We start from the raw sequence: 25670 nt of genomic DNA on the forward strand, positions 1-25670 counted from the left end.
GGACAGACTGGAGGGACTAGAACTAGGAAAGTAGGGGGCTAGAAAGAAGGCCCAAGGAGTGGAAGGGGCTCCAGTAGATCAGGGAACACCAGGACCAGGAAAGCACTGGAGTGGCCACTACCACTAAACACATGGAAGACGGGACGACCAACACAGGACAACGCACACTAGGAAGCAAAACATATCATGGTGAGAAATGTGCAGACATGTCTCAGGGGGCAGTGAGTCTCTGGGGGAAGTGACAGGGTGCCAGGTGAGAGGGCTACAGCAGGCAAGCACGGCTCCGCGGGTTCCAGGGTCGGAGCCTTGCCGTAAGCTCATTCCCTGTGCCTGTTCCTCTTACGCATGCACAGAGGTGCTGGGAGTCCAGGGGATCAGTGTCCGGGGTGGTCCAGGGAGCAGGAGTGAGGGTCTGGGCCAGGGGGTCTAGCCGGGCGGACAGGAGACCAGGGGCAGGGGTCCCCGCCAGGAGCAGGGGGCCGAGCAGGCCGGAAACGGACAGGATTCTAACATGTGCTGTACTGTACATCCATGTCCTGTGTAATTATAGGACTTCTCTTCTCTTGATACCTTATACATGTAGTCCTTTTCCTCAGGAATGATGGTGACTCTACTGAAGTGTGTCTGTGTGATTCTCCTGCTTCTCCACACAGCAGACTGCGGTAAGGTAATAATGTACTCTCACTGCCATGCATCTGTGTGTGTGTGTGTGTGTGTGTGTGTGTTACAAACAATCTTTTATGATCTATGTTTCATCTATTCTACATGGACAATATATATATATATATATATATATATATATATATATATATATATTAATATAAACTGAGTGAAAGAATATCATCACATTTCCCTTCTCGCTTCAACAGCACTGATGTAAAAAAAAACTATAGGCCTCCTCCATCAGATCAGAGCAGAGGAAGCAGAGGGGAGGACAGGAGGACACATTAGACCACTGAAACTCAATTTGATGCTCTTTTTCTCTTTAGGCAAGTTTGAGGTTCTAACTCCAACTCCTCTTATGGATGCCACGGTGGGTGATACAATTATTGTGCCATCGTACCTCAGACCAGGCATCAGCGCTGAGGACATGGAGGTAGAGTGGTTCAGACTCCACCTGCCAGACCCGCGCGTCCATCATTACAAAGACGGCCGAGACAGCTATGAAGAGCAGAACCCCTCCTACAGAGGAAGAACCGCGTTGTTTAAAGAGGAACTGAAGAAGGGCAACACCTCCTTGAAACTGCTCTGGGTGAACGGCTACGACGATGGAATTTACAAATGTTTCGTAAGGTCACTGACCTTGAACTGGTATGACGATTCCAGGATTGAAGTGACTGTTAAAGGTGAAGTTTCTTTTGCAGTGAAGCCAACTTAACCCTCAGTAATTTTCTGTCTTCTAATTGATTACATTTTTTTCCAAACAGGTATTGAATCTCCAGTTAACCTGTGTGTGTGTGTGTGTGTGTGTGTGTGTGTGTGTGTGTGTGTGTGTGTATAGCTGTGGGATCCCAGCCAGTGATCTCCATTGAGGGACACAGAGAGGCAGGGATGGGTCTGCTGTGTGAATCGACAGGCTGGCACCCCGAGCCTGAGATGGAGTGGCAGGACAGTGATGGAGCCACTCTCTCTGCTGGACCTCCAGAGATACACAGAGACTCAGAGGGACTCTACACAGTCAGACTGAGGGTCACTGTTCAAAAGACAGAGACCAACCGCTTTACCTGTAGAGTTCGGCAGAGACAAATCAACAAGATGGTGGAGGCGGAGGTTCTTGTCCCCGGTGAGGAGTTCAACCTCATATCTTCATCTGATCTGATACGTACATCTTCATCTGATACGTTGTGAGATTCTACCAACGGACGGGAGACGGCTAATGTGCAAATCAAGAGAGTTGATTGGAATGATTTATGTTTCAGATGAGCTGTTTTATCAGCTGAACCCAGGGTTAGTGGCCTTGGCTGTGCTTCTCTGTGCCTTTGTCATTGGATCAGCTGTGGGCGTCTATTTCCTAGTGAGGCGTTTGAAAAGGGAAGGTAATGGAGACATGATTTCAAGGTTCACAGACATGATTTCCACTAAATGATTCTCAAAGTAATTTACAGTCAGATTATTTGTTTTTACCTGTGATGATGTATGGCTTTGTGTTATATGTCTTAGCTGCATTCTGAAGTGTCAGCTGGTGTGTTCACATAATAAGACCACCCTCTCTGTTTCCATTGCAGGCGAAGTGATAGGTGAGCAGTGGCACCATCATTAGAATTGCTGGATCTACCTGCACTGACAGGAGCTGGTTGTGGAATATCTCTACTTGTACAGGTTAATGGTCGTTATTTTAATGGAGAAGTTGCTTTTGGTGCTGCATTCATGCTCTCACTGCCTCTCACCTATTCTTCATTTACAGATCAGATCACTGTACAAAGGGGTAGGTAATATTCTGTTGATCACTGTATGTGATGATGTTAAAGAACTGTTATGGTATAAAGGTTGTGTTGAACGGTCAGAAGGATCCCTGCAGAGTGGATGTGACTGCGCTGTCAGGACAGGAGCATATTCAGGGATGGCTCCTCTTGGACAGGTTGAACTTGATGCCATGCAGAGTTGAAGTACAACCCTGAGTGTTTGTTACTTTTTCACGGTTGCTACAAAGCATGAAGAAAAGTGATATACTGCTGTATCTCTTCACATCGGTACCTCTAGTCTGACTACAAATCTGACTGAAATAATTATTTACAGTCCGCAACACACTATTAGTTATTGTCTTTCCCTACTGTACAATGTAATTTTTCTTGTATTCCACAGTGTAAAGTATTACTGACTACAGTATAGGGTATTGGGTGATCAAATCAAATCAAACTTTATATAGCACATTTCATACACATGGGCACAATGCGCTTCACAGAAAGAACAAGGGGGTCTGGGCGGCATACATATACTGATCCTACCCCTAATTTTCCAGAGGAACTATATAGGAGAACAATACAATTCGTTCCCTGACCTCGCTCAAAGAGATTATCGAGCAGCCCCTGGAAAATGTTTTACTGTACTGTATATCATAGAAACATATTACAGAGCACATACAGTAATGCATAGCATAAACACTACATTATAAGAAACGTAATATAACATCAAAAATAAAGGAATAAATAAATAGAAAGTAGAAGGAGTATATATTGAGTGTAGAAGGGCGTAGATAGAGTAGTGTGGTGATGAGGTAATGGCAGGCTGGAACAGCTGGTATGTGACATTAGACATGCATCTACGGTTTCTATCTGGAACAGCTGGTATGTGACAGTAGACATGCATCTACGGTTTCTATCTGGAACAGCTGGTATGTGACAGTAGACATGCATCTACGGTATCTATCCGGAACAGCTGGTATGTGACAGTAGATATGCATCTAGGGTATCTATCTGGAACAGCTGGTATGTGACAGTAGACATGCATCTACGGTATCTATCTGGAACAGCTGGTATGTGACATTAGACATGCATCTACGGTATCTATCTGGAACAGCTGGTATGTGACATTAGACATGCATCTACGGTATCTGTATCTGCAGATTTCCATGCAGAACAGCTGGGTAAGTACAAGCCTTTAACGGACTTACTGTGTATGCTCTATACTGTGTATGCTCTATACTGTGTATGCTCTATACTGGCGTTTAATTAATTTGTGCTGTGATGCATGTTGTCATGAATTAGATGTGACATGTTCCTGTCTAGTGATTTTTCAGTGTTCTTACGGTCACATCTTGCTTCTTCTTTTTTTTTTTTTTTACCCAGATTTGGCAATCATTGGTGGTTGCCTAGGTAAACGATACAGAATGGTATAAAATGGCTTTCCTTGTTTCTGTAAAATAGTCAGGATATAATGATGTACATTAAATAGTGTTCTCTATACTGTATTTCAGATTATGAAACCATCAGAAAACATGCAGGTCAGTTCGCTTTACAGTAAGCTATTTATTTTATGTGATGCTCAGTGTTCCAAGTGTTTTATTTTATTTCAGCCCTCATCTAGGTTTGTACTGGTGTGATGATCAATCTAGTAAATATATTCTGTAAACCAATGAACATTAACTTATTTTACTGTGAGCTCACAAGGTATGTCTGATCTCCAGAGCAGGGATATAAAGAGTACAAAGTCAAAGGTGTGGTCAGAAAACAAGGAGTCAGTCCCAATGTCCAATCTTGCAGACTCACAGACCTGAGGGCGCGCTCCCCCGAAGTCCACGAGGGCTTAGGGGTGTCCCAATGTCAAATCGGCAAGTGCATGAGGGCTCTCCGGCAGCCATTTTGAGCCTTTTATGGCCCCTTCCCATAAGTCCGCATTTATGCAGACTTTGCCCAAGGGAATTACCCACAGTTCATATCGTTGTGACGTGAAACACAGGGTCACCTGAAGAACAGTCAAAAAAACAAGCACGAACCGTTCCACCAACCCTAACGTTCATTTTACAAAACAAAAATGAAGTCTCCGACGCAAATTCAGCCGAGGCACGTACGTCACGGCCGGGGGGGTCAGCAGAGGTTAATCAGTCACGCATGACGCAGCACCAGCTGACTGTAGCTGTCATAGCATTGGTCAGCTCACTAGAGCGCATGTATTTAAGCTGTCAAAACATGTCATTGTTCGCGCTTGCCTTTACTGCTGGTTGTGCATTGCATGCTCGCTGCTTCCGCGTTCTCTGCTCTGGCGTCCGCTGCCATTCCTGCTATTGCTCGTGTCTGCGCGCTCGCTGCTCCGCGTCTTGCTCGCGTTCCGTGCTCATATTGTGATTTGGTGCGTTTGCTACCTGCTGCCCGCGGTGTCCTCGCTGCTTCCGTGTTCTCTGCTCTTGCGTTCCTCTCTGCCCGCGTCGTCTCTCCGGTCCGTGGTTTGGGGGTCCGTTTAGTGGCGTCGTGGAGCGCCGGCTTCCGAGGCCGAGGTGCCCGTCTCCCTGTAGCACCGTCGTGCCATACTTGCGTATGGTTCAGTTGCTCGCATAGCTTGCGTTGGAAGTCCGTTTAAGCATTGCTACGCGCCGGTCACTGGGTTTCATTCATGAGCCGCTGATGTCGGAGGTTGTCCATGCCTCGTCTGCTGCATTACTCAACTGTCGATGTGCGCCGGGTGCATTCACCATTGAAATGTTTGCAGTTTCGGGCGTGGACGTGCTATGTGGATTCTCTATGTATTTGGTTCATCTAAGTCCTTCCCTCGCGGCTCGTTTGAGGATTCGCTGGCTGCATGACGGGCTCTACTGCTCGTTGCTAACTAGCTGGCGATCGTCAAGGTTCCCGTATTGCACGTCGGGGCGTCGTTATGTTGGATTGCTAATACTAGCTCGTGTTTCTCGCATTCAATCGTTGCAGCCCGAGGGTTCCGGCCGAACTGCACTCTACTCGCTAGCACCCATGATTGCGAGTGCCTCCACGCAGCTAGCGTTAGCCGTTCGGTGTGGCTAATGCTAGCTGTGTCCCCATCAATCAATCTAAGCTTGTTTGATAGCGCATTTCATGCCCTGAGGCGGCACAATGCGCTTTCCTGAGGACATGGTGGGTATACGTCCCACCCCTACATATTCTGGTAGGGACCTGACGTTCATGATCGCATCGAAATTGCTTCCGGAGATACAAACAATATAGAGATAAATGTGAAATAAATAAATGTAAGTAAAGAGATATAGAAACGATAAATATTATAATAATATTAAGGTTGTCTCGCCTGTCTGGTAGGCCTGGCTTGTATGGCCGATTGCTTCGGCATGTCCAAACCTCGTTCGGGGACAACGACGGCGATGATGCCTTACCAATTATTGCAGTTTATTGGGTTTATAAATAGTTCGGGTCAGTAGCATCGGGCTACTGCATGGTTCCTTAGGGCAACGTACTGTAAATTGTGCATTGTCATCAATTGATACAAGCCATTATGCTCTGCAATCTGCTGCGTGTGCGCGACTATCCTGGCTGTTTTGGTTTAACGCGGTGCTTATTCCTTCCACCATTTCCGTTCGTCGCCTGCTCCTCCGCGGTGTTTGGGGCAGGGTTTACGGGCTTTTCTTTCTAAATGTAAAAGGGATGTATGCTGCGCTGGTCACGCTTCAATGTCGGATGTATCATTTTACGCTGCGTTGGGATCCTGCATCGCTCTTCGCATTTAGCCCTCTGCGTTATTTCAAAGACTACTCACCTGATTATAATGCTGCGTGCATGACATGATCGGTTTGTCGACTGGACGATGGATAGGGTGTTATGCGCGACGTGCAGTTTCTCTATCGTCGTTATATTTTGCGTGGCCCCTCAGTGGTCTTGGAAACGCTTCTCTTCTGCAATAACGGTGCACCGTGAATTTTATCAACTATGATCGTTCGTACATTCCGTTCGTCAATAATAGAAAGGGAGAGAGAGAAAAGAGAGAAAAGAAAAAAGACAAATCGTTGTTTTGTCGGTTATTTGCTGTCTGGACTGGTGCATGGTTTTCTGGCGGGGTTAGCCTGGCTGCCTGTTGTTTCCCACACATGTAAAATCTGTTGTCTGCTGTTCGGGAGTCCGAGGTGGTGGACGCGCTGCTGGAGAAGGAGGTCAGGAAGGGCTTCATGATCGGTCCGTATAGCTCGTCTCCGTTTCTATCGCGCGCTTTAGTCCAATCGGCGTTGCTACTCGTAAGTACTCGGGTAAAAAGCGGTTGATTATCGACCTTTCTGCCCCCCACGACGACGTGGTTCCCAGCGTTAACAGCCTGATACCCCTGCCTTCTTTTTCCCTCTGCTACGCGTCGGTCGATCACGCGATTAAGCTAATTACAGCGGCCGGTCGAGGTGCGTGGCTGTCTAAGGCAGACATCACGGACGCGTTCAAAGTGATGCCCCTTCATCCGTCGCAGTGGCATTTGTTCGGCATCCGGTGGCGCGGCCTGATGTATTTTTCGGTTCGGCTGGCTTTTGGCTGTTGGAGCAGCCCCAAGATTTTCGACTCGCTCGCTGAGGCGTTATGCTGGATCCTGCTGAATAACTGCCGACTACCGTTCGTTGTCCACCTGCTGGATGATTTTCTGCTCGTCGATTATCCCTCTGCCGACCCGGGCCACTGTATCACGGCCCTGCGTGGCGTTTTCTCCCGGCTGGGCGTCCCTCTGTCCGACGAGAAGACTATCGGCCCGCTCACGCAGCTCGAGTTTCTCGGCATCCTCCTGGATGGTGTGGAAATGCAAGCCTCTCTGCCCCTCGATAAGCTGGATCGGGTTCGGTGCATCATGCGTGAAGCGCGCGAGCGTTTGGTTATCACTAAGCGGGAATTGCTCTCACTGCTCGGGCATCTGCCGTCCCTCCGGCTGTTTACTGATGCTGCGCCTTCGGTGGGTTTTGGGGGTATATTCGGTATTAACTGGTTTTCTAGCGCTTGGCCTACCGAACTGACCTCACAAACTAACCAAGCCAGCTCCACGGCGCTCTTGGAGCTGTATCCCATCGTAGTCGCTACAATATTGTGGGGACCTCAGTGGTCTAGAAAACGTATTTTATTCTTCTGCGACAACGAGGCCACAGTTACAATAATCAACAATGGTCGTTCGAACGTTCCGTTCATCAACAAATTTATACGCCGCCTCACATGGCTGTCCGTGCAGGGGAACTTCGTTTCCGCGCCGTGCACATCCCTGGCCTCGACAATAAAATCGCTGACTCGCTGTCCCGGTTTAATTTGCAGAAGTTCCGCAGTTTATGCCCGGATGCGGCCCCGTCCGGCCTGGTCTGCCCTCTTTTTCGGCAGAGGGTTCTGGACTGAATGAAGCCCTGATGCCCCTCCTGTCATCCGCCTCCCGATACATGAGGGCCGGTCTAGCCAAGACCACATTAAAACAATACGACTCTGCATGGTCTCACTTCACTACGTTCTGCTCCACATTCTGGATGCCCAGAGAGCTGGTCATGTGGCTGGTGCACTATTAAATGTTGTCTGGCTCATCAGTCAGAGCGCTCTCCGTCAACCCTTCTGCGCATGCGGGCCGCGGAGTTGCTGGTGTGTTCTTTTGGGGGGTAGTTTGCAGGTATTCCACCTGCGTCGGCCGGTGGATGCCAGCGTAGCCGCTAGCTGGTCTCTGTGGCTTTCCGTGGCGGGCGCCATGAACGCAGAGACACTAGGCTGTATCTCCCGCGGAACCCACGAAGCGTCGGCCCGTGGGGACCAGGGACTATAATGTACAGCAGTCCTCCTGTGGCACTCTTTGACGGTCTTAGTGGGCTGAGTTACCTCCGAGCGTCTTCCCGATCGCGGCCCACTCTGATCGTCATTGAGGCAGGGGGCTAGATGCCGTTCCCCCTTCCTGGCTCTCTGGGCCAAGGGCTTGGCCCAGAGGGGGGGAACACCTAGATTGCCTCCCCCTGCTAACGCGCTCCACGCCGGTGGAGCGCTTTCCACGCCGGTGGAAGGCAGGGGGCCCCCCGGACAGAGCACACCGCCAAAATTCATATGCATGTATTATGCCGCTTGTATATAAATGTTCAAATTTGACAAAAGTGATCTCGACTGAAATGAAGTCTCCGACGCAAATTCAGCCGAGGCACGTACGTCACGGCCGGGGGGGTCAGCAGAGGTTAATCAGTCACGCATGACGCAGCACCAGCTGACTGTAGCTGTCATAGCATTGGTCAGCTCACTAGAGCGCATGTATTTAAGGTGTCAAAACATGTCATTGTTCGCGCTTGCCTTTACTGCTGGTTGTGCATTGCATGCTCGCCCCACCTCCTCCCCTGCTCCTCCTGCGTATGTCGATGTCGTCTGTTGTCATCGTTGTTCTCTGTCCGGGGTGGTTTGCAGGTATTCCACCTGCGTCGGCCGGTGGATGCCAGAGTAGCCGCTAGCTGGTCTCTGTGGCTTTCCGTGGCGGGTGCCATGGACGCAGAGACACTAGGCTGTATCTCCCGCGGAACCCACGAAGCGTCGGCCCGTGGGGACCAGGGACTATAATGTACAGCAGTCCTCCTGTGGCACTCTTTGACGGTCTTAGTGGGCTGAGTTACCTCCGAGCGTCTTCCCGATCGCGGCCCACTCTGATCGTCATTGAGGCAGGGGGCTAGATGCCGTTCCCCCTTCCTGGCTCTCTGGGCCAAGGGCTTGGCCCAGAGGGGGGGAACACCTAGATTGCCTCCCCCTGCTAACGCGCTCCACGCCGGTGGAGCGCTTTCCACGCCGGTGGAAGGCAGGGGGCCCCCCGGACAGAGCACACCGCCAAAATTCATATGCATGTATTATGCCGCTTGTATATAAATGTTCAAATTTGACAAAAGTGATCTCGACTGAATATGTTTTCATGTTTTCAGCTGGACTTGCTTATCTGCCCAAATAACCTTATAATTATTTCGGTTTCAATATTTTATGTATAGCTTATTGGGTTTGTATAATCTGATTTGTTTGAAAATATGTAGGCTATGGTTATAAATTGTATGGTTTCTGTTGCCCTAAATCATATGATTCCCCAGTTAAAAGCTGCATCATATTAATCATTCATCTCCGTGCAGTGTTCTTTGAATTTAATTCCAACATGAATATAGAAAGAGTTGTGAGGTGCAGAAACGTGTGTTGTCATTCTTGAGTAAATACTTTTGTATTCATCACAAACAAGAATCACAGGCAGTAATGTAGTGAGCTTATGACCACAAAATGAAATGATTTCAACAAGTTGAACAGAAATGTTTTGAGGGTAACACAGAGGGTTGTGATAATGTAAAGGGGATTTGACTCAGCCTAAAATGAATTTACATGTAGGCCTACAAGAAAAACATTACGTAAAATTGAAAAGTAAAATAAAAAGTCCCACACTCACAATAGTAATAAATATGTTTTGGCGTCAACGTACACTGTATACCTCACACAAGAGCAGCTCTCATCCAAATACATGCTTAGCTGAAAACAGAACTCTGTGTTACAGAGTAGTACAGTCAAACTACAGTCAAACTACAGTTGTCATGACATCCATGGATTGCTTCCAGTTCTGTAACAGTGTTTAAGATGACGTGTATGCTCACCTGTATGTTTCTCTCCACAGTGGAGGTGACTCTAGACCCTGATACTGCACATCCTGATCTCATCCTGTCTGATGATGGGAAACGAGTGATATGTGGAGACATAGGGCAGGACCTCCCTGACAGCCCAGAGGGGTTTGATATATGTCCCTGCATCCTGGGAAAGCAGGGCTTCTCCTCAGGGAGATTTTACTATGAGGTGCAGGTGAAGGACAAGACCAGTTGGGATTTAGGAGTGGCCAGAGAGTCCATCAACAGGAAGGGGTGGATTACACTGACACCTAAATATGGATTCTGGGCTGTCTGGCAGAGAAACGGTGATGAGTACAGGGCTATGACCGACCCTTCTGTCCTCCTCCACCTGAGAGAGAAGCCCCAGAAGGTGGGGGTGTTTGTGGATTATGAGGAGGGTAAGGTGTCCTTCTATAATGTGGAAGCCAGGTCTCATATCTACTCTTTCACTGGCTGCACCTTCAGCAAAGAAACACTCTATCCATACTTCAGTCCCTATTGGTTAGGACCCAACGGTAGTAACTCAGCTCCACTGGTCATCTGTCCTGTAGACGGTGTCATAGTCAAGTCATCGAATCCCGTGTCAGAGGCAAGTCATGAGAGCCCAGTGAACAAGACTGTGTCCAGTCCAGTGGTTGAGTTGGAATCTGAGGCACAAGCAGTTGAATGTGAGTCAGGTCAGCAGTCACCAGAGTCCAAATCAAGAGAGGAGTCTAAAGAACCTCAAAACGAGTCTGAACCTTTACTGAACCAGCCAGCCTCCTAAATGTCTGATATTTCCGTGTTGTTGGTATGACTCCACTCTGTTGCTGAAATACAGCACTGTTCTGCTTGTTGCTCAGCAACGGTTGGGCAGACCTTAGTATTTTAGACTATACATCTCAATGGATCTATAAATCACATTTCTATGCTAAAGCGTCCTTTGTTTCTTTAAGGAATGTTTACTACTCTCAGGTGAAGTAGATACATTTAATCAACCACTGTTATGTCATAACGTATACCCTTTATTACTATCTGAATAAAACTGACATTTGTGTTAATCAGTATTGGTTATGTTCATGTTTTATGTGGTTGTTAATCCTGGGGTACATACCTACACCTGATACCTACTTACTCACCTATTTACTTACTCCAGTATTTACTCACCTACATACCTACCCCACTGCCACCAGCTTCATCAATAAGGCTTGTGTCCCCCTTTGACTCTGTCCCTTCTGACTCTCCCCTCTGACTCTCTCACTCTGACTCTCCCCTCTGACTCTCTCACTCTGACTCTCTCCTCTCTCTCCTCGGACTCTCCCCCTCTGACTCTCCCCCTCTGACTCTCTCCTCTGACTCTCCCCTCTGACTCTCTCCTCTGACTCTCCTCTCTGTCTCTCCCCCTCTGACTCTCTCACTCTGACTCTCTCCTCTGACTCTCTCCCTCTGATTCTCCTCCTCTGACTCTCCCCCTCTGACTCTCTCTCCTCTGACTCTCTCCCTCTGACTCTCTCCTCTGACTCTCTCCTCTAACCCTCTCCCTCTGACTCTCTCACTCTGACTCTCCTCCTCTGACTCTCTCCCTCTGACTCTCTCCCCTCTGACTCTCTCACTCTGACTCTCCCCCTCTGACTCTCTCCTTCTGACTCTCTCCCCTCTGACTCTCCCTCTGATTCTCTCCCCTCTGACTCTCCTCCTCTGACTCTGTCCCCTCTGACTCTCACCTCTGACTCTCCCCTCCTCTGACTCTCTCCCCTCTGACTCTCTCCCCTCTGACTCTCTCCCCTCTGACTCTCTCCCCTCTGACTCTCTCCCCTCTGACTCTCTCCCCTCTGACTCTCTCCCCTCTGACTCTCCCCTCTGACTCTCTCCTCTGAACTTCCCCTCTGACTCTCTCCTCTGACTCTCTCCCCTCTGACTCTCTCCTCTGACTCTCCCCCTCTGACTCTCTCTCCTCTGACTCTCTCCTCTGACTCTGTCCCCTCTGACTCTCCCCCTCTGACTCTCTCTCCTCTGACTCTCCCTCTGACTCTCTCCTCTGACTCTCTCCCCCTGACTCTGTCTCCTCTGACTCTCTCCCCTCTGAGTCTCCCCCTCTGACTCTCCTCCTCTGACCTCTGACTGTACTGTACATAGGCCCACTCTGCACACACATATCACAACAGCACACATTGTATATATAAAAACATCACACATACATTGACCCTCTGTACACATACTATGTAGACTGTACATTCATCACACTCCATTTTGTATATTGTATTTTGTACTGCTCATTTGCACTGTCCTGTATTGTCCCTGCACGCTGTCTCATGTCTCCATCAGTGTTGTGCACCAATTGACCAAAACAAATTCTAGTATGTGTAAAAACTATCTGGTTAATAAAACAGATTCTGATTCTGAACAACAGCTGGAATGCATCCAGACTCAGGAGAATGCTGGGCTGCAGGGTGGTGTAGTTTATTCACGAGGGGGGCGCTGACCTGCTACTAAAGACTGGGAGACGAGAGTAGAGGACAAAGTCTGCACATACATAGCTTTCACCTATTAGATTGATGGCTGTTCAAAGTAACATGTCAAATGGAGGGAAATAGTCTGACTACGGGGGTTCCACAAGGGTCTGTCCTGGGTCCTCTCCTGTTTTCCCTCTACACTACATCTCTGGGTTCTGTCATTCGCTCGCATGGCTTCTCCTAACACTTCTATGCCGATGACACCCCACTGTCATTTCCCTCCTCTGATACACAAGTGGAGACACGCATAGCTGGGTGCTTGGCTTACATCTCGGAGTGGATGACGACTCATCACCTCAAGCTCAATCTGGACAAGACTGAGCTGCTGTTTCTCCCGGGGAAGGTCTGCCCGCACCGGGACCTGGCCATCACCATTGAAGACACAGTGATGACTCGGACTGCGAGAAATCTAGGTGTGACCCTGGATGACCAACTGTCGTTTTCCGCACATGTCCCATCCGTCACACGCTCCTGCAGATTCATGCTCTACAACATCAGGAGGATTTGCCCTTTCCTCACTGATGAAACGGCGCAGGTACTCATCCAGGCTCTGGTCATCTCCCGCCTGGACTACTGCAACTCCCTCCTCGCTGGGGCCCCAACGTCAGCGATTAAACCTCTGGAACTTGTCCAGAAAGCCGCTGCTCGGGGAGTCAGAGGGGAGAGAGTCAGAGGAGACAGAGTCAGGGGGAGAGAGTCAGAGGAGAGAGTCAGAGGGAGAGAGTCAGAGGAGAGAGAGTCAGAGGGGGAGAGTCGGCAAGTTCTCCCACACAACTTCCCTCCTCCGTTCCCTACACTGGCTCCCTGTAGCGGCTCGCATCCAGTTTAAAACTCTGGCGCTAACCTACAGGGCAATGAAAGGAACAGCCCCCTCCTACCTCCAGGCCATGGTCAAACCCTACACCCCTCCCGACCGCTACGCTCTGCTACCTTGTGGCGACTGGTTGCCCCGTCACTCCGAGGCCCCTGCGGTCGATCGACACGGTCACGGCTCTTCTCTGTCCTGGCCCCGCAGTGGTGGAATGAACTGCCCACTGATGTCAGGACAGCAGAGTCGCTGCCCATCTTTCGTCGCAGGCTCAAAACTCATCTCTTCAAGAAGTACTACAACAATCCTCCCTAAGCACTTATTGTATTGTATTGTATTGTATTGCACTGTACTTTAGATTGCTATTCTTGCACTTTGCCTTCAGCACTAGATTATGCTCTTAGTCACTTGTTTTAGAAAGAAGATGCACTTGTGAGTTCTGGCAAGTAGTAGTACATTGACTTTTCCTACGTTAAATGCAATTATTGTTAGTCGCTTTGAATAAAAGCGTCTGCTAAATGACTGTAATGTAATGTAATGCAATATTAGATGGCTCAGCTTGGCTTGATTAACTAATTTATTATATTGTGATAAGGACTTCTTAACAAGAAGAGAAGTACAAGTAACTTTTCTGGGGTTTTAATTCTGTGTATCTTCACATTCACATTCATTTTATAAGAGGAAATGTAAGGAGAGTTCCTGATTACAGTTTTAACAGGTTACCTACTACCACTCATTTGACGGGATGCATTTTAGATTTCACTTTTCTCTCAGAAGAACAGTTTTTTTCTGTTAATGAGCTGACTGAAATCGAAACTGAAAGTTAAAACGTCATGTGATTTAAGAGAATTCACGTGAAGCTACAGTAGGCAGGGTTGGAGCGTATACTGTAGAAGCGATCTATTTCAGCCTGGTTCTTTTAGGACAAACATCCGCTTTCTGAAGAACTGGAGAAGATCCAGATTTGGTTTGTTATAATTCATTATTGTGCAATCAATACTAGAATTTGAAATGATTCTTATTGGTGTCTTTAAATACTTCATCAGTCTTTATTCTTCAAGCATGCGCAACATGTTTATTTTACAGTAGCCTGCAGCTGCAGTACGATGCATTAGCCTACAGCTAGGAGGCTATTTTCTATAATGTTTTATGAAGTGCTCTTCGGGTCATGGGCCAGACGATACGATAGCCTGTTTTCAGGCAATCCTATGCTGTCTTGCGATCGTTTAAAGGGAAGAACTAACAGGTATGTCCTTAAACGAAATATCTATCCCACGAAATATCTATAATTTCTAGGAAACTGATCAAACATGGGACAAAAGCCATCTCAACACCATCACCACCATCATCATCATCCACCAGCAGTAACACCAGCAACACCAGCACCACCACCACCACCAAGTAAGAGGATGCATGTTTAAACCATACTGCATAGAATGTCTGAAATGATCCCATCTGTGGGTTTATCCAACAATCCTGTCAAGAGAAACATTAGAAATGTGAAGAGATTCAAACAAAACTTTGCTTAACTGAGTTTAAATTGTTTTTGAAAAATCATTTTACAGCTTTTGATGAACCATGGAGGAAAATATCATGGGAGTAAGTTATGTTCAGCAGTTAATGTGATTCTGCAATATATCAACACACAAAAAAACACAAAACCGAAATATATTGTCTTAAAAAGTTTAATGAAGCTGCACTTTACCAACACAGTTACCTCATGATTGATGGAACATAGCAACATCTTAATTGTGCTAAATGTGATACTGCGCAGACTGTAATAACAAAGAACAACAAAGACATCATTTTTACATTGTAATGAAAAACTGAATTCAAAACACTAATTTCAATCAATCTGTTGAACTTATTTTTTGGTCTGAATAGTGGAAGAGATGAGATGCTGGAGCAGCTGAAGGAGTTTGTTCCACACAACCCTCACATCCAACAAGTCAGAATCCTGCTGCATGGTCCTGTTGGAGTTGGCAAATCAAGCTTTGTGAACTCAATCAACAATGTATTTCAGAATAGAATTACATCAGTTGCCTTGGTTGCTAGTGGTATGGAAGGTAAAAGCTTCACCACAAAAGTAAGTCATATTATGTAACTGGGTCACCGTTACTGCTGATCTTGGAAAAAGTACCATGTTTTTATGTTGAACCAGCAGCTCTTAATCCTGAATGTTCTTTCTTTCTTCTCGTCTTTCATTTTCTTTCTTTCTTTCTTTCTTTCTTTCTTTCTTTCTTTCTTTCTTTCTTTCTTTCTTTCTTTCTTTCAGTATAAAACCCACAAAATAGAAAATCAGCAATCGGGATCAAGCTACTCTTTTGTCTTCAACGACATCATGGGTTTGGAGGACGCTAGTGGGGAGGGAATGCATACCTACGACATCGTCAGTGCATTGAAGGGCCAGGTGAAAGACGGTTATAAGGTAAAAAACAAAAAAAACATCTTACAGCTTACAGGGAAATCACTCATTCCTCACATTTATGTGGAATTTGTGTAAATAAGCACTTCTTTTATTTGGTCTCTGTTTAGTTCAGAGTGGATAACAAGCCTCTGTCAGCGGAGGACGCAGGTTACAGGAAGTCCCCTGGCCTTGGTGACAAAGCCCACTGCTTGGTCAGTCTAATCGCAGCTGACAAGGTCTCCGTCATGAGTGATGATGTCATCAAAAAGATGAAGACCGTCCGGCTAGAGGCCAGTGATTTGGGTGAGTGACTGAAACCTTTTCAACTGGACATTTCAAACCCAGTCAACTGGTACTTATTGATCATCAAATATACCCATTGATTATTATAAAACATAACTAGCTGTGACTAGCCATCAGTGTTTTTTGGAGACAGACTGTAAGGAAATAGGCAATAGAGTGACAGGAGACTCTTTCCCAGGGATCCCCCAAATGGTGATCTTAACCAGGGTGGATCTGGCATGCCCACTGGTCAAGAAGAACCTGAGGAATGTGTACAAAAGCAAGTACATGAAGGAGGTGGTAAGTCAGCAAGTGTTTTTTTTTTTTACTGGGTGGTGAACTAGGTATTGAAGTCTGAAGTTTGTACTCTGTTGTCAGTCTGCTTGAGAGACCAGGATGACATACTGTTTTATGTTTTCTATTTATTTATTTATTTATTTATTTATCATTTAATACACCCTCTATACAGGGTCATTTATGGAGCCTCTTTTTAAAAAACACCCTGTGACTAAGCAATTACAGAATACAAATTACGGCAAAAGAATATAAATACAGAGTACAGCAATAAACACTGTAATAAAAATAAATACAATAAAAATAAAATAAAATAAAATAAAACACCATAAAAAGAATAAATAAACATTCAACAAAGAAATAACTAAAAACATCTACTGTACATTCTTCAGATGAGTTTGGACACGATTCTCCTGAAATGGCCCACAGGAACCAATTACATATCATAATGTATCAGGACTGATTTAATAGGGAATGACCAGAACTCGAGCTTTGAGCAGTGACTTTTGGGTGTGTTTTTTTTTTATATCACCTAATTTCTGTGCTCTTCCCCCTCATCTCTGCTGAAGATGGAGAAGTGCAGCGTCAGCCTGGGCGTGCCGGTCAACTGCATCCTGCCGGTGAAGAACTACCACGAGGAGACCGACCTGAACACTGACGTGGACGCGCTTCTTCTGAGAGCGCTGAGGCAGATGGTGGATTTCGCCGACAACTTCTCAAACGACGTCCCCCTGTCTGGCGCCATGGTGGTTCTAGTACCTCTCCGTCAGTACGCCACACTGTTTCTGGGGTTCTGTGTGCAGGTCGTCAGGGAGGCCTACAAGCTCCTGAGGGACTGGAACACCCAGCCGACCCAGCCGACCCAGCCGACCCATCCGAACCCTCAGGCAGCACGCAGGCGCCAACAAACCCATCTACAAACCCAGGCGCGGCAGTGGCTCAGGAGGGAGGCCGTCCAATGATCGTAGGGTCCGCGGTTTGAATCCCGGCTCCTCCTGTTCACATGTCACATGGAGTGTCCTTGGGCAAGACACTGAACCCCAAATTAGCAGGCTAGCACCTTGCATGGCAGCTGCCGCCATTGGTGTGTGAATGTGTGTGTCAATACTGTAGGTGAATGAGAGGCAATTGTAAAGTGCTTTGAATAAAAGTGCACATCAAATCACAGATCACACTGACATATACAGGCAGAAAACCATATTACATCAAGCACAACACATTTATTCAGATGAGGAAAAAAGCTAGTTTTCTTTGAACGAGGAGAGAGAGTGCAGAGCGGTGCCAGTATAAATCAAAGCCCATAGTATAAATGGGAACGCATCATGTGACTCTCAACCCAAATTTAATGCTGTATACACAATACAGCATCATATACTGCATGCAGCACACCTAATACATATACAGTATCTACTGTATAAGATATTGGTTGTTGGACATTGTTTTGTGAGTCTTTTACATTTTTTAAATGCGATATGTATTATATAGCTTAATAAAGATGAGTGAGTTTATATCATGTCTGCCATAATTGCTGTTGTATGCCTCTGTTATGTTGTTTGTTGAAGATAGTTTGTTGCACTTGTAATAGAAATTTAACTGATCTAGTCAAAAAAGGATTTACCAAGATTCGCTCAAAAGGTTAAGTCTGGTTTATTGTGAAAAACATACGAGCGCAAGGACTTCCTGAACAACGCAACAAGGGTGGTATCCAGCGAAGTCCCGATTATGGGTTTTGCTGTGCCTTATATGCAATCAAAACAAAGGTACGGTGCTTCCAGGATGTGATTGGCTACTCCATTGTACGTCATATGAAATGGCAGGCGTGGCCAAGAGTACAGACATGTGACATGAGAAAAAGGCGGCAATTGGGGACAAAGGATGACAAAGGATGGTTATTATGTTGTAGACAGATGGCCTCCTGGAAGCCATTTTGTATGTTAGCACAGCTATGTGAATATTTGGGGGAGGTGATGAATTACAAAAGGAGAGAGAGAACAAAGGTTTAAGGTGTTTGGATGTAAATTCCACAACACACTGTCTAGACAAACCATGGAGGAACATCAGCCACGGGGCATGCAAGTGGTAACAGGTGGAGAGCAGATAATACATATTTTGGGTGAATGTGTCTGGTAAAGATTTGGGGCTTTCAGTTTCAATGTCCCAGTCAATGTCCCAGTACTGTACATTCTTAAAGGGGTGAAAGCCCTAGCAACGCAAGCTCAAAAGAGTTGATTGCTCTGCCTTTTATGTGAGAATGTTTAAATAAATAAATACATAATAATAATAGTTTTTCCCATTCCAATCCATTTGCAGTCTGTTATCTATTTGAGTGTTTCTTTACTAACACTTTGTAATGGAGGCGGAAGTGAAAAAGTGAAACAGAACAGACTGACAGAACAGTTCTAGTTTGATAAAGATAAGAGTTTATGTTTTGATGGCTTTGTGGTGGCTCAGCAGACAGATATGGAATGAGAAGCTCGTAAAGTCAACAGACAGATTACTTTGCAAACTGATGGAGGCAGGAGTGAAAGTAACACTTAAAGATACTACAGTTAACACTTCACTTTTTAGTTTGGTTTGGTTCAGTGGTGAAAAACATTGTATTAGAGATCAAGATAGTTCTGTTTACTTCACTATCTCCTCTGTGTATTGTCCCCTTTATGTGTGTAGGGTAGCTAAAGTTTTATGAGGTACAACACGGAAAATGTTGTATACAGGTAATGGATGCTTTTAAGGCTAAAGGTCATTGCTGTCAATGTTTAACTACCAGGATTATCAATGTTTTAGCAACCTTTCCCTTGAGATCTCTATATAAAAGGCAAAACCTCTTGTTACATAGCACATTAGTTAAGCAGGTGAACAGAAAAAAAGAACAATCTCATCACCATCATCAAAACCATCATCACCGTCGTCATCATCACCATCGTCATCGCCATCATTGTCATCATAATCATCATCACCACCATCACCACCACCATCATCATCATCACCACCACCATCACAGAACACAGAACACAAAGTGCATACAGGATACACACACACACACAGAACAAAAACAGGAATGCCCTGTACAGAAGCAATCCCACATCTCTGTGGGGGGCCAACGTTTTGGGGTGTCGCACCCCGCCCTGCTCCTTGGTGACTTTGCTCCCAGGCCTCGTGTCTCTCTGTGTTTCCTCTCCCTCTGGGCACCTGTTGGTTTCTGTGTCCAGTGATACGGTACTCAATAAAATATTATTGCAAGCAAGGACAGTGTGCTGGAAGCCTCTTTCAGTCCTGTGCGATTGTCATCCCGCCCTGCTTCCTGGTGACTTTGCTCCCGGCCTCGTGTGTCTGTGGATTTCCCTCTCCTTTGGTGCCGCCTGGTGGTCTCTCTGTGCTGGTGTCATCTGCCCCGTAGAATATAATCAACTGTTATCAGCGTGCCTATAATTCACATCCCACACTTGATTCCTGCCACAACCCTCATATACTGTAACAGGCAGGCCCATCATTTAGGCGAAGTTGACAAACAACTTATTAATCAGTGTTTACCATCCACTAATCACCCCCCCCCCCCCCCCAACGGTTGCACACACTAGTTAGATAGATCATAGTATCATAGTTAGTATGATCAGACTATGGCTGGGTCATATACAGTATGTTTTCCAGCCGTGAAAGAGTTTGTCATGCCGAGTCTGTGAGGTTTAGTCAGATAGTGCAGAGCAGAGCTCTCTACTTAAAATGAAATGTAAATATCATGTTTGTTATCAGAAAGAGGGAACAACATGTTTACTGTCTACATCTGGCTTGTTTAAAGTGGAGCCCCCAGGCTGCCACTGCCCTCCACATGGCCTGGGGAGAGAGTTCAGCACCATGGACAGAGACTGAGACTAAGGTGAGTGGCTGGGGAGGGAGTTCAGCACCATGGACAGAGACTGAGACTCAGGTGAGTGGCTGAGGAGGGAGTTCTGCACCATGGACAGAGACTGAGACTAAGGTGAGTGGCTGGGGAGGGAGTTCAGCACCATGGACAGAGACTGAGACTCAGGTGAGTGGCTGAGGAGGGAGTTCTGCACCATGGACAGAGACTGAGAATAAGGGGAGATGGTGGATAATCAGTTTTATCACTCCCAGCGGCTGCAGACAATGGATTAGGGTTGATTGGTCACCTATAGATATCAGACTTCTCCTAGATATCAGCCTGTTGGGTCTCTCCGTGGCCCCAGAGTTGATTCCTCTCCTCGGGAGAAAGGTTACCCTGAGCAGAGCCGACTCTTCATAAACAGAAGCTTAATTTGGACTGTGCACTTCCTGAGACGACATGTAACAGGTAACACTGCATAAACAAGATGTCTTTGTATTGCTGCTATTTCGTGTCTGTGGCTTTGTATTTCCCTGCTATAGCTACAGCATCACTGTTTTATCTGTCATCTTTAGAGAGCCAGTGGTCAGCTGTATGGGTCGGGGTTCTCAGGCTGCTGTACAGGGATCTGTAGGCCATAGTTGGCCCAGCACAACTTCTTGATCAGTGATACATTTGTGACACACACAACATGTATGCTCACAGTTTTGTGTCGTTCTCTCTGCTGTGGTCAGGGAGAAGGTACCGCATCAGAAGGCCGGCTCAGAAAGGCTCTCTACCCTCAGGCCATCCGGATCCTGGACCAGGACACTGCCTAGGCCTGCTCATTGCTCTCAACAGGATGCCTCCCACCTATAAACAATCTAATCTCAATATCCCCCACCCTCCTACTGATCTCTGGACTCAACTCAGTGGCTATACTCTGCAGAGCAGCAACTTATATTTACTTGTAGAATATACATAGGCCTACCTACATTCTGTATGCATGTTGATACATATCTGTAATATATGCATGCCTATAATCTCTCTAGAGCAATATCTATTTAACTCAACTGTACACTAATCTGCTCTTTCAACTCATTCTTGTATATTTTATATATCAGACCTGCAAACTCCCGAGAGTAAAAAAGGTGACAGGTCCGAAACCAAGTTATGGTAGGGGGGTCCGGGGCATCCTCCCCTGGAATAAATTTTTAGTTATTGTAATATGCAAATGACGCTTTTTGGAGCTTTTTGAAACTAGAATTTCTGTGTGCGAGTAGATACATGGCTCTTGCGAGGCGCATAGTATATCCATCCCAATTACAACCCCAAATACAATTATGTAGATGTCCAGATTCACAGTTGAAACATTTTAATCAGAATTTCAATGTTTCTTTTTCCCTTAAATGAGAGAACAGATATCTCATAAAAAGTTAGTTATTTACTTAAGCAACCAAACAATACATTTTTTACACTTTATTCTTCCTGTTGCCTCTCAAAAAAAAGACAACCAACCTCCATTGCCTGAAATGTAGGAAAGAATGAGACAGGGAGACATGATAGCTTTTAGGGATGCACCGATCAAAAGTTTTTGGGCCGATACCGATCACCGATTATTTTCCTCAGCCTATACCGATACCGATTTATAAAAAAAAACACACACAAAAAACGACTTCTCCTCTTACCCATATTATTGTATCGATATGATGACACTGTCTTTGCTTGCATATTTTTTGATTAAGGTTGCCCATTATTATCACTTATTAACTGATGAATAGGCCCTCGAAATATTATTCTGTATATATCAGATTCAGTAGACTTCATACTTCAGTATACGTGAGTATACCATTCGGACCAATGCCAAGTGAGTAAAAAAAAAAAAAAGTGTTTTTTCTTGTGTAATTCTTTTCCGTGACATTTATTTTGGAATTCCTTGAAAGAAAGCTACCGGACATAAGTTTCGTTTCTGCTTGAGGGGCAACTAGTAGTGTCCTCTATCCTAATTTTAAACCGCAAAAATATCCAAACTACAGCTGATCAGAGATTTCGTTAACAAGTGTATGAGGAGATCCTGGGAGAAAACTCGCGCAATTGGAATGGATGTTGGACACTGTTGACATGACGTTTACGTTATTCAACTGGAGATCAAGCAACGTTACATCCAACAACAGAATCTGTATTTATACCCTCGTCTGCTGTGGTTCACGTTCTGAATTGACCCACCACTCTATAACATTTAGCTTATAGCATCCAAGTTTGTATTTATATCTATGCCAAGCTAACCAGTTAGTATTATCCAAAAAGGTAGCCTGAACATCAAACGCAGTCACTCCCTCACCCGCCCCCCCCTTTTTGAAAAAAAAAAAAAAACTCCCCGGATCTGCAACATTCATATGAATGACCCAGTCGACAAAAAAAACGGCGATTGTAGCCGAAAGGCGACTAGTTTGCAGGTATAATATATATATATTTTTTAGCATTTATAGTAGCCTTTTTTTTTTTTTTACCTCATTGAGCACACTATTTAGCTAAAAACATTCCACTATACATTGTACTTATATGATGATGCCTGTGACAAATATAAAATAGTATTATTATTCCTCCCTAAGATGCATTTTATTTAGGCTACTCTGTTTTTCGTGATAACGAGTTACAGTAATTGAAATTGTTTTCTCGAGATAACGGGATGAATGTATGGCCTTTTATGTTTCCGTAATTAGGGTTCAAGCGCGTTTATAACCGTTCTATTAATACATCCATGGTTTATAACGAGCATCACCACAGGCAGGCGGGAGACTGACTTCCTCGTCATTCATGAGCGGAGAGCAACACGTGTTCTTATTGACCGTTTAATTTTTTCTGTTTTACAGGTTTGTATTTTGTTGGTTTGTACCTATGTATGATTTAGATTTGTTTTAAAGTGATGTGTGCCATGAATCAATTGTGATGATGAGACTTCGGCTGGATAGTTTTATCGAATTTAGTTTCCAGTTAATTTAACTGAAGCTAACTTAGCAAGTTCCAAGTTGCTTTAGCGAGCTAACTTTAGCTAGCAGGGGGGAAAATACACGAAATGTAGTGCGGACTTTTGGAATGTTATTTTTGTCACTAGGTATGGCTCAATTTTCGTTTTGTTTAAATGGTTGTAGGGTGTCAAGTCGGAGGCCTGTAGAAGAAATTTAAAATCCAGCGCCCATAGAGCGAGGGCTTGTTGTGGTTTTCACATGCCTCTGTAATATGATCTTTAGAAACGTCTTTATAAATTAAATAAAGCTTCCCCACTTGCTCCAGCACGCATGCGCGGAGACGGGCTATTCTCCGTCTGTAGGCTACACTTGCGGCTCACATTCTCTACGCTACGATCGGCTTCCATCATATTCAAAGGCATCTTCTATATCCTCAAAATCTGATAAATATTCAGCCATATTGCACACAATATTCCAGGCACCAAATTGTAGCGCAGAGAATGTGAGAGAAATTACAAAGTGCTCAGAAATAACACTCCAAAGACCCCCTAACTTTTCCAACTAGCTAATGTTAACTGTTAGCTAGCTAAAGTTAGCTCGACAAAACTGCAGCTGAACTCTCAAATCATCAACACAATTGATTTATAGTATGTTACTTTAAAAACAATCATACACATAGGTATCGACAAAATACAAAGCTGTAGCTAAAACAGAAGAAATGAAACGGTCAATAGGCAACGTGTTGCTCTCCGCTCATGAATGATGAGGACGTCAGTCTTCCGCCTGTGGTGGTGCTCCTTATAAACGCACTTAAACCCTATAGGCTACAAGTTACAGAATAATATTATTTTCTATTTGTCATAATCATACTAGTGCAATGTACAGTGACGTGTTTTACCTAGATCCTAATTGCTCAATAAACAAGGTAAAAAATAAAATAAAAGTAGAGTAAAAAGTTTTTAAAAATCAAATAGGCCTACAAAATATAATACAATATACACAGATTAGTGCACAGTTAAATTAAATAGATATTATCTAAAGAGATTATAGGCATTACAGATATGTATATTCTAATGAGTATTAATATAAATATAAGCAGCTGCTGTGCAGAGTAGGTCCCTACATCTACTGAGTTTTGAGTCCACTCAGATCAATGGAGGGTGTGTGGGTAGTGGGTAGATTAGATTGTTGTAGGAGGGGGGGGGGCATCCTGTTGAGAGCAATGAGAAGATCTAGGCAGTGTCCTGGTCCAGAATTTGTGATTAAGAATTTGTGCTGGGCCAACTAATAGCTACAGGCTGATATCAAGGAGAGGTGGCCAAGGAGAGACTCAAAAGGTTGATATCTCGGAGAGGTGACCGATCAACCGATGAGCTGCAGCTGTGGCTCATTCCCACGTCCGCAGCCGCTGGGAGTGATAAAAACGGATTATCCACCACCTCACCTGAGTCTCAGTCTCTGTCCATGGTGCTGAACTCCCTCCCCACCCACTCACCTGAGTCTCAGTCTCTGTCCATGGTGCTGAACTCCCTCCCCAGGCCATGTCAAGGGCTGTGACAGCATGGGGGCTTAACTTTAACTCGCATCCATGATGCATGTTTCCTTAAGATGTTTCATTTCAACATAGAGACCTGTTAAGTAAAAAAAAAAAAGACTCATGCCTATTTTTCTGTGTGACTGCCATCCATATGGAAGGAAAGAGAATATTTTGCAGATTAAAATGACATTTGTGAAATTTCATTGAATGTTGTGGGGGGAAAAAATTACATTTTGCATGAATTCCCATAAAAATACCCTCTTCCCTTTAAGAATATGACGTCATCACGCCGCTCAGCTGTTGTGGGAAGAAGGAACGGAATCCACGTAGCAAACACACCGCATCCAGGGAGGGACGACGAGCTGCCTGCACCTATTTTCTATCATACATTTTGGGTACTTTTAATCAGGATTATTGCGTTTGATCCGCGAATAACGGGAGTGGCGGGGTCAGTGGAAATAAGTCTCTAGTCCCGTGTGTGCGAGGAAGGAGGGAGGGGGGGCAAGAAAATGGAGTTGGAGGACGGGGTTGTGTACCAGGACGACCCGGGGACGTCGGCGGTGATGTCCGAGCGGGTGTCGGGCCTGGCCAACTCCATCTACCGCGAGTTCGAGAGGCTGATCGGGAAATACGACGAGGACGTGGTGAAGGAGCTGATGCCGCTGGTCGTGGCGGTGCTGGAGAACTTGGACTCAGTGTTCGCGGAGAACCAGGAGCACGAAGTGGAGCTGGAGCTGCTGAAGGAGGACAACGAGCAGCTCATCACACAGTACGAGCGGGAGAAAGCCTTGAGGAAACACGCAGAGGAGGTGAGGCCGGTGTTCAGAGTGCGAGATTGCGCAGAGATGGGAGCCCGCTGGAGCGGCTCTCATCTCCGGCCGATCCGAGCAAGGCCGCGGTCGGTCATGTTTTTTTTTCAGCAGTGAGTGAGTGAGAGAGAGAAAGAGAGAGAGCAGGTGTACACACACACACCTCTGTGCTGAACATACACGTGGTGGTGTTTTTGTTATCATTATCAATTGAAATTGCAGTGGCATTTGAGTGAC

General features: G+C 45.6%; 2 protein-coding genes across 2 annotated transcripts in view; both read left to right on the forward strand.

The window, feature by feature from the left end:
- Positions 1–1090: 1090 nt before the first annotated feature.
- Positions 1091–10781, forward strand: LOC311309676 (butyrophilin subfamily 1 member A1-like; the record flags this gene model as incomplete). Its single annotated transcript, XM_084439004.1, has 6 exons — positions 1091–1293; positions 1542–1783; positions 2226–2230; positions 6533–6646; positions 6868–7180; positions 10027–10781. 6 exons carry the CDS (start codon positions 1091–1093, stop codon positions 10779–10781), a joined length of 1632 nt encoding a protein of 543 aa, XP_084295130.1.
- A 14352-nt stretch (positions 10782–25133) lies between these two features.
- The window catches only part of spag9a (sperm associated antigen 9a), a gene marked incomplete at its 5' end in the record, with an annotated part of 34881 nt that continues 34344 nt past the window's right edge, over positions 25134–25670 (forward strand). The window contains one exon of the mRNA XM_084439005.1: positions 25134–25433. Coding sequence (XP_084295131.1) covers positions 25134–25433 — 300 coding nt within the window. The remainder of the gene's footprint in view (positions 25434–25670) is intronic.

This window comes from Borostomias antarcticus, assembly GCF_949987555.1.
Source record: "Borostomias antarcticus genome assembly, chromosome: 5".
Lineage (NCBI taxonomy): Eukaryota > Metazoa > Chordata > Actinopteri > Stomiiformes > Stomiidae > Borostomias > Borostomias antarcticus.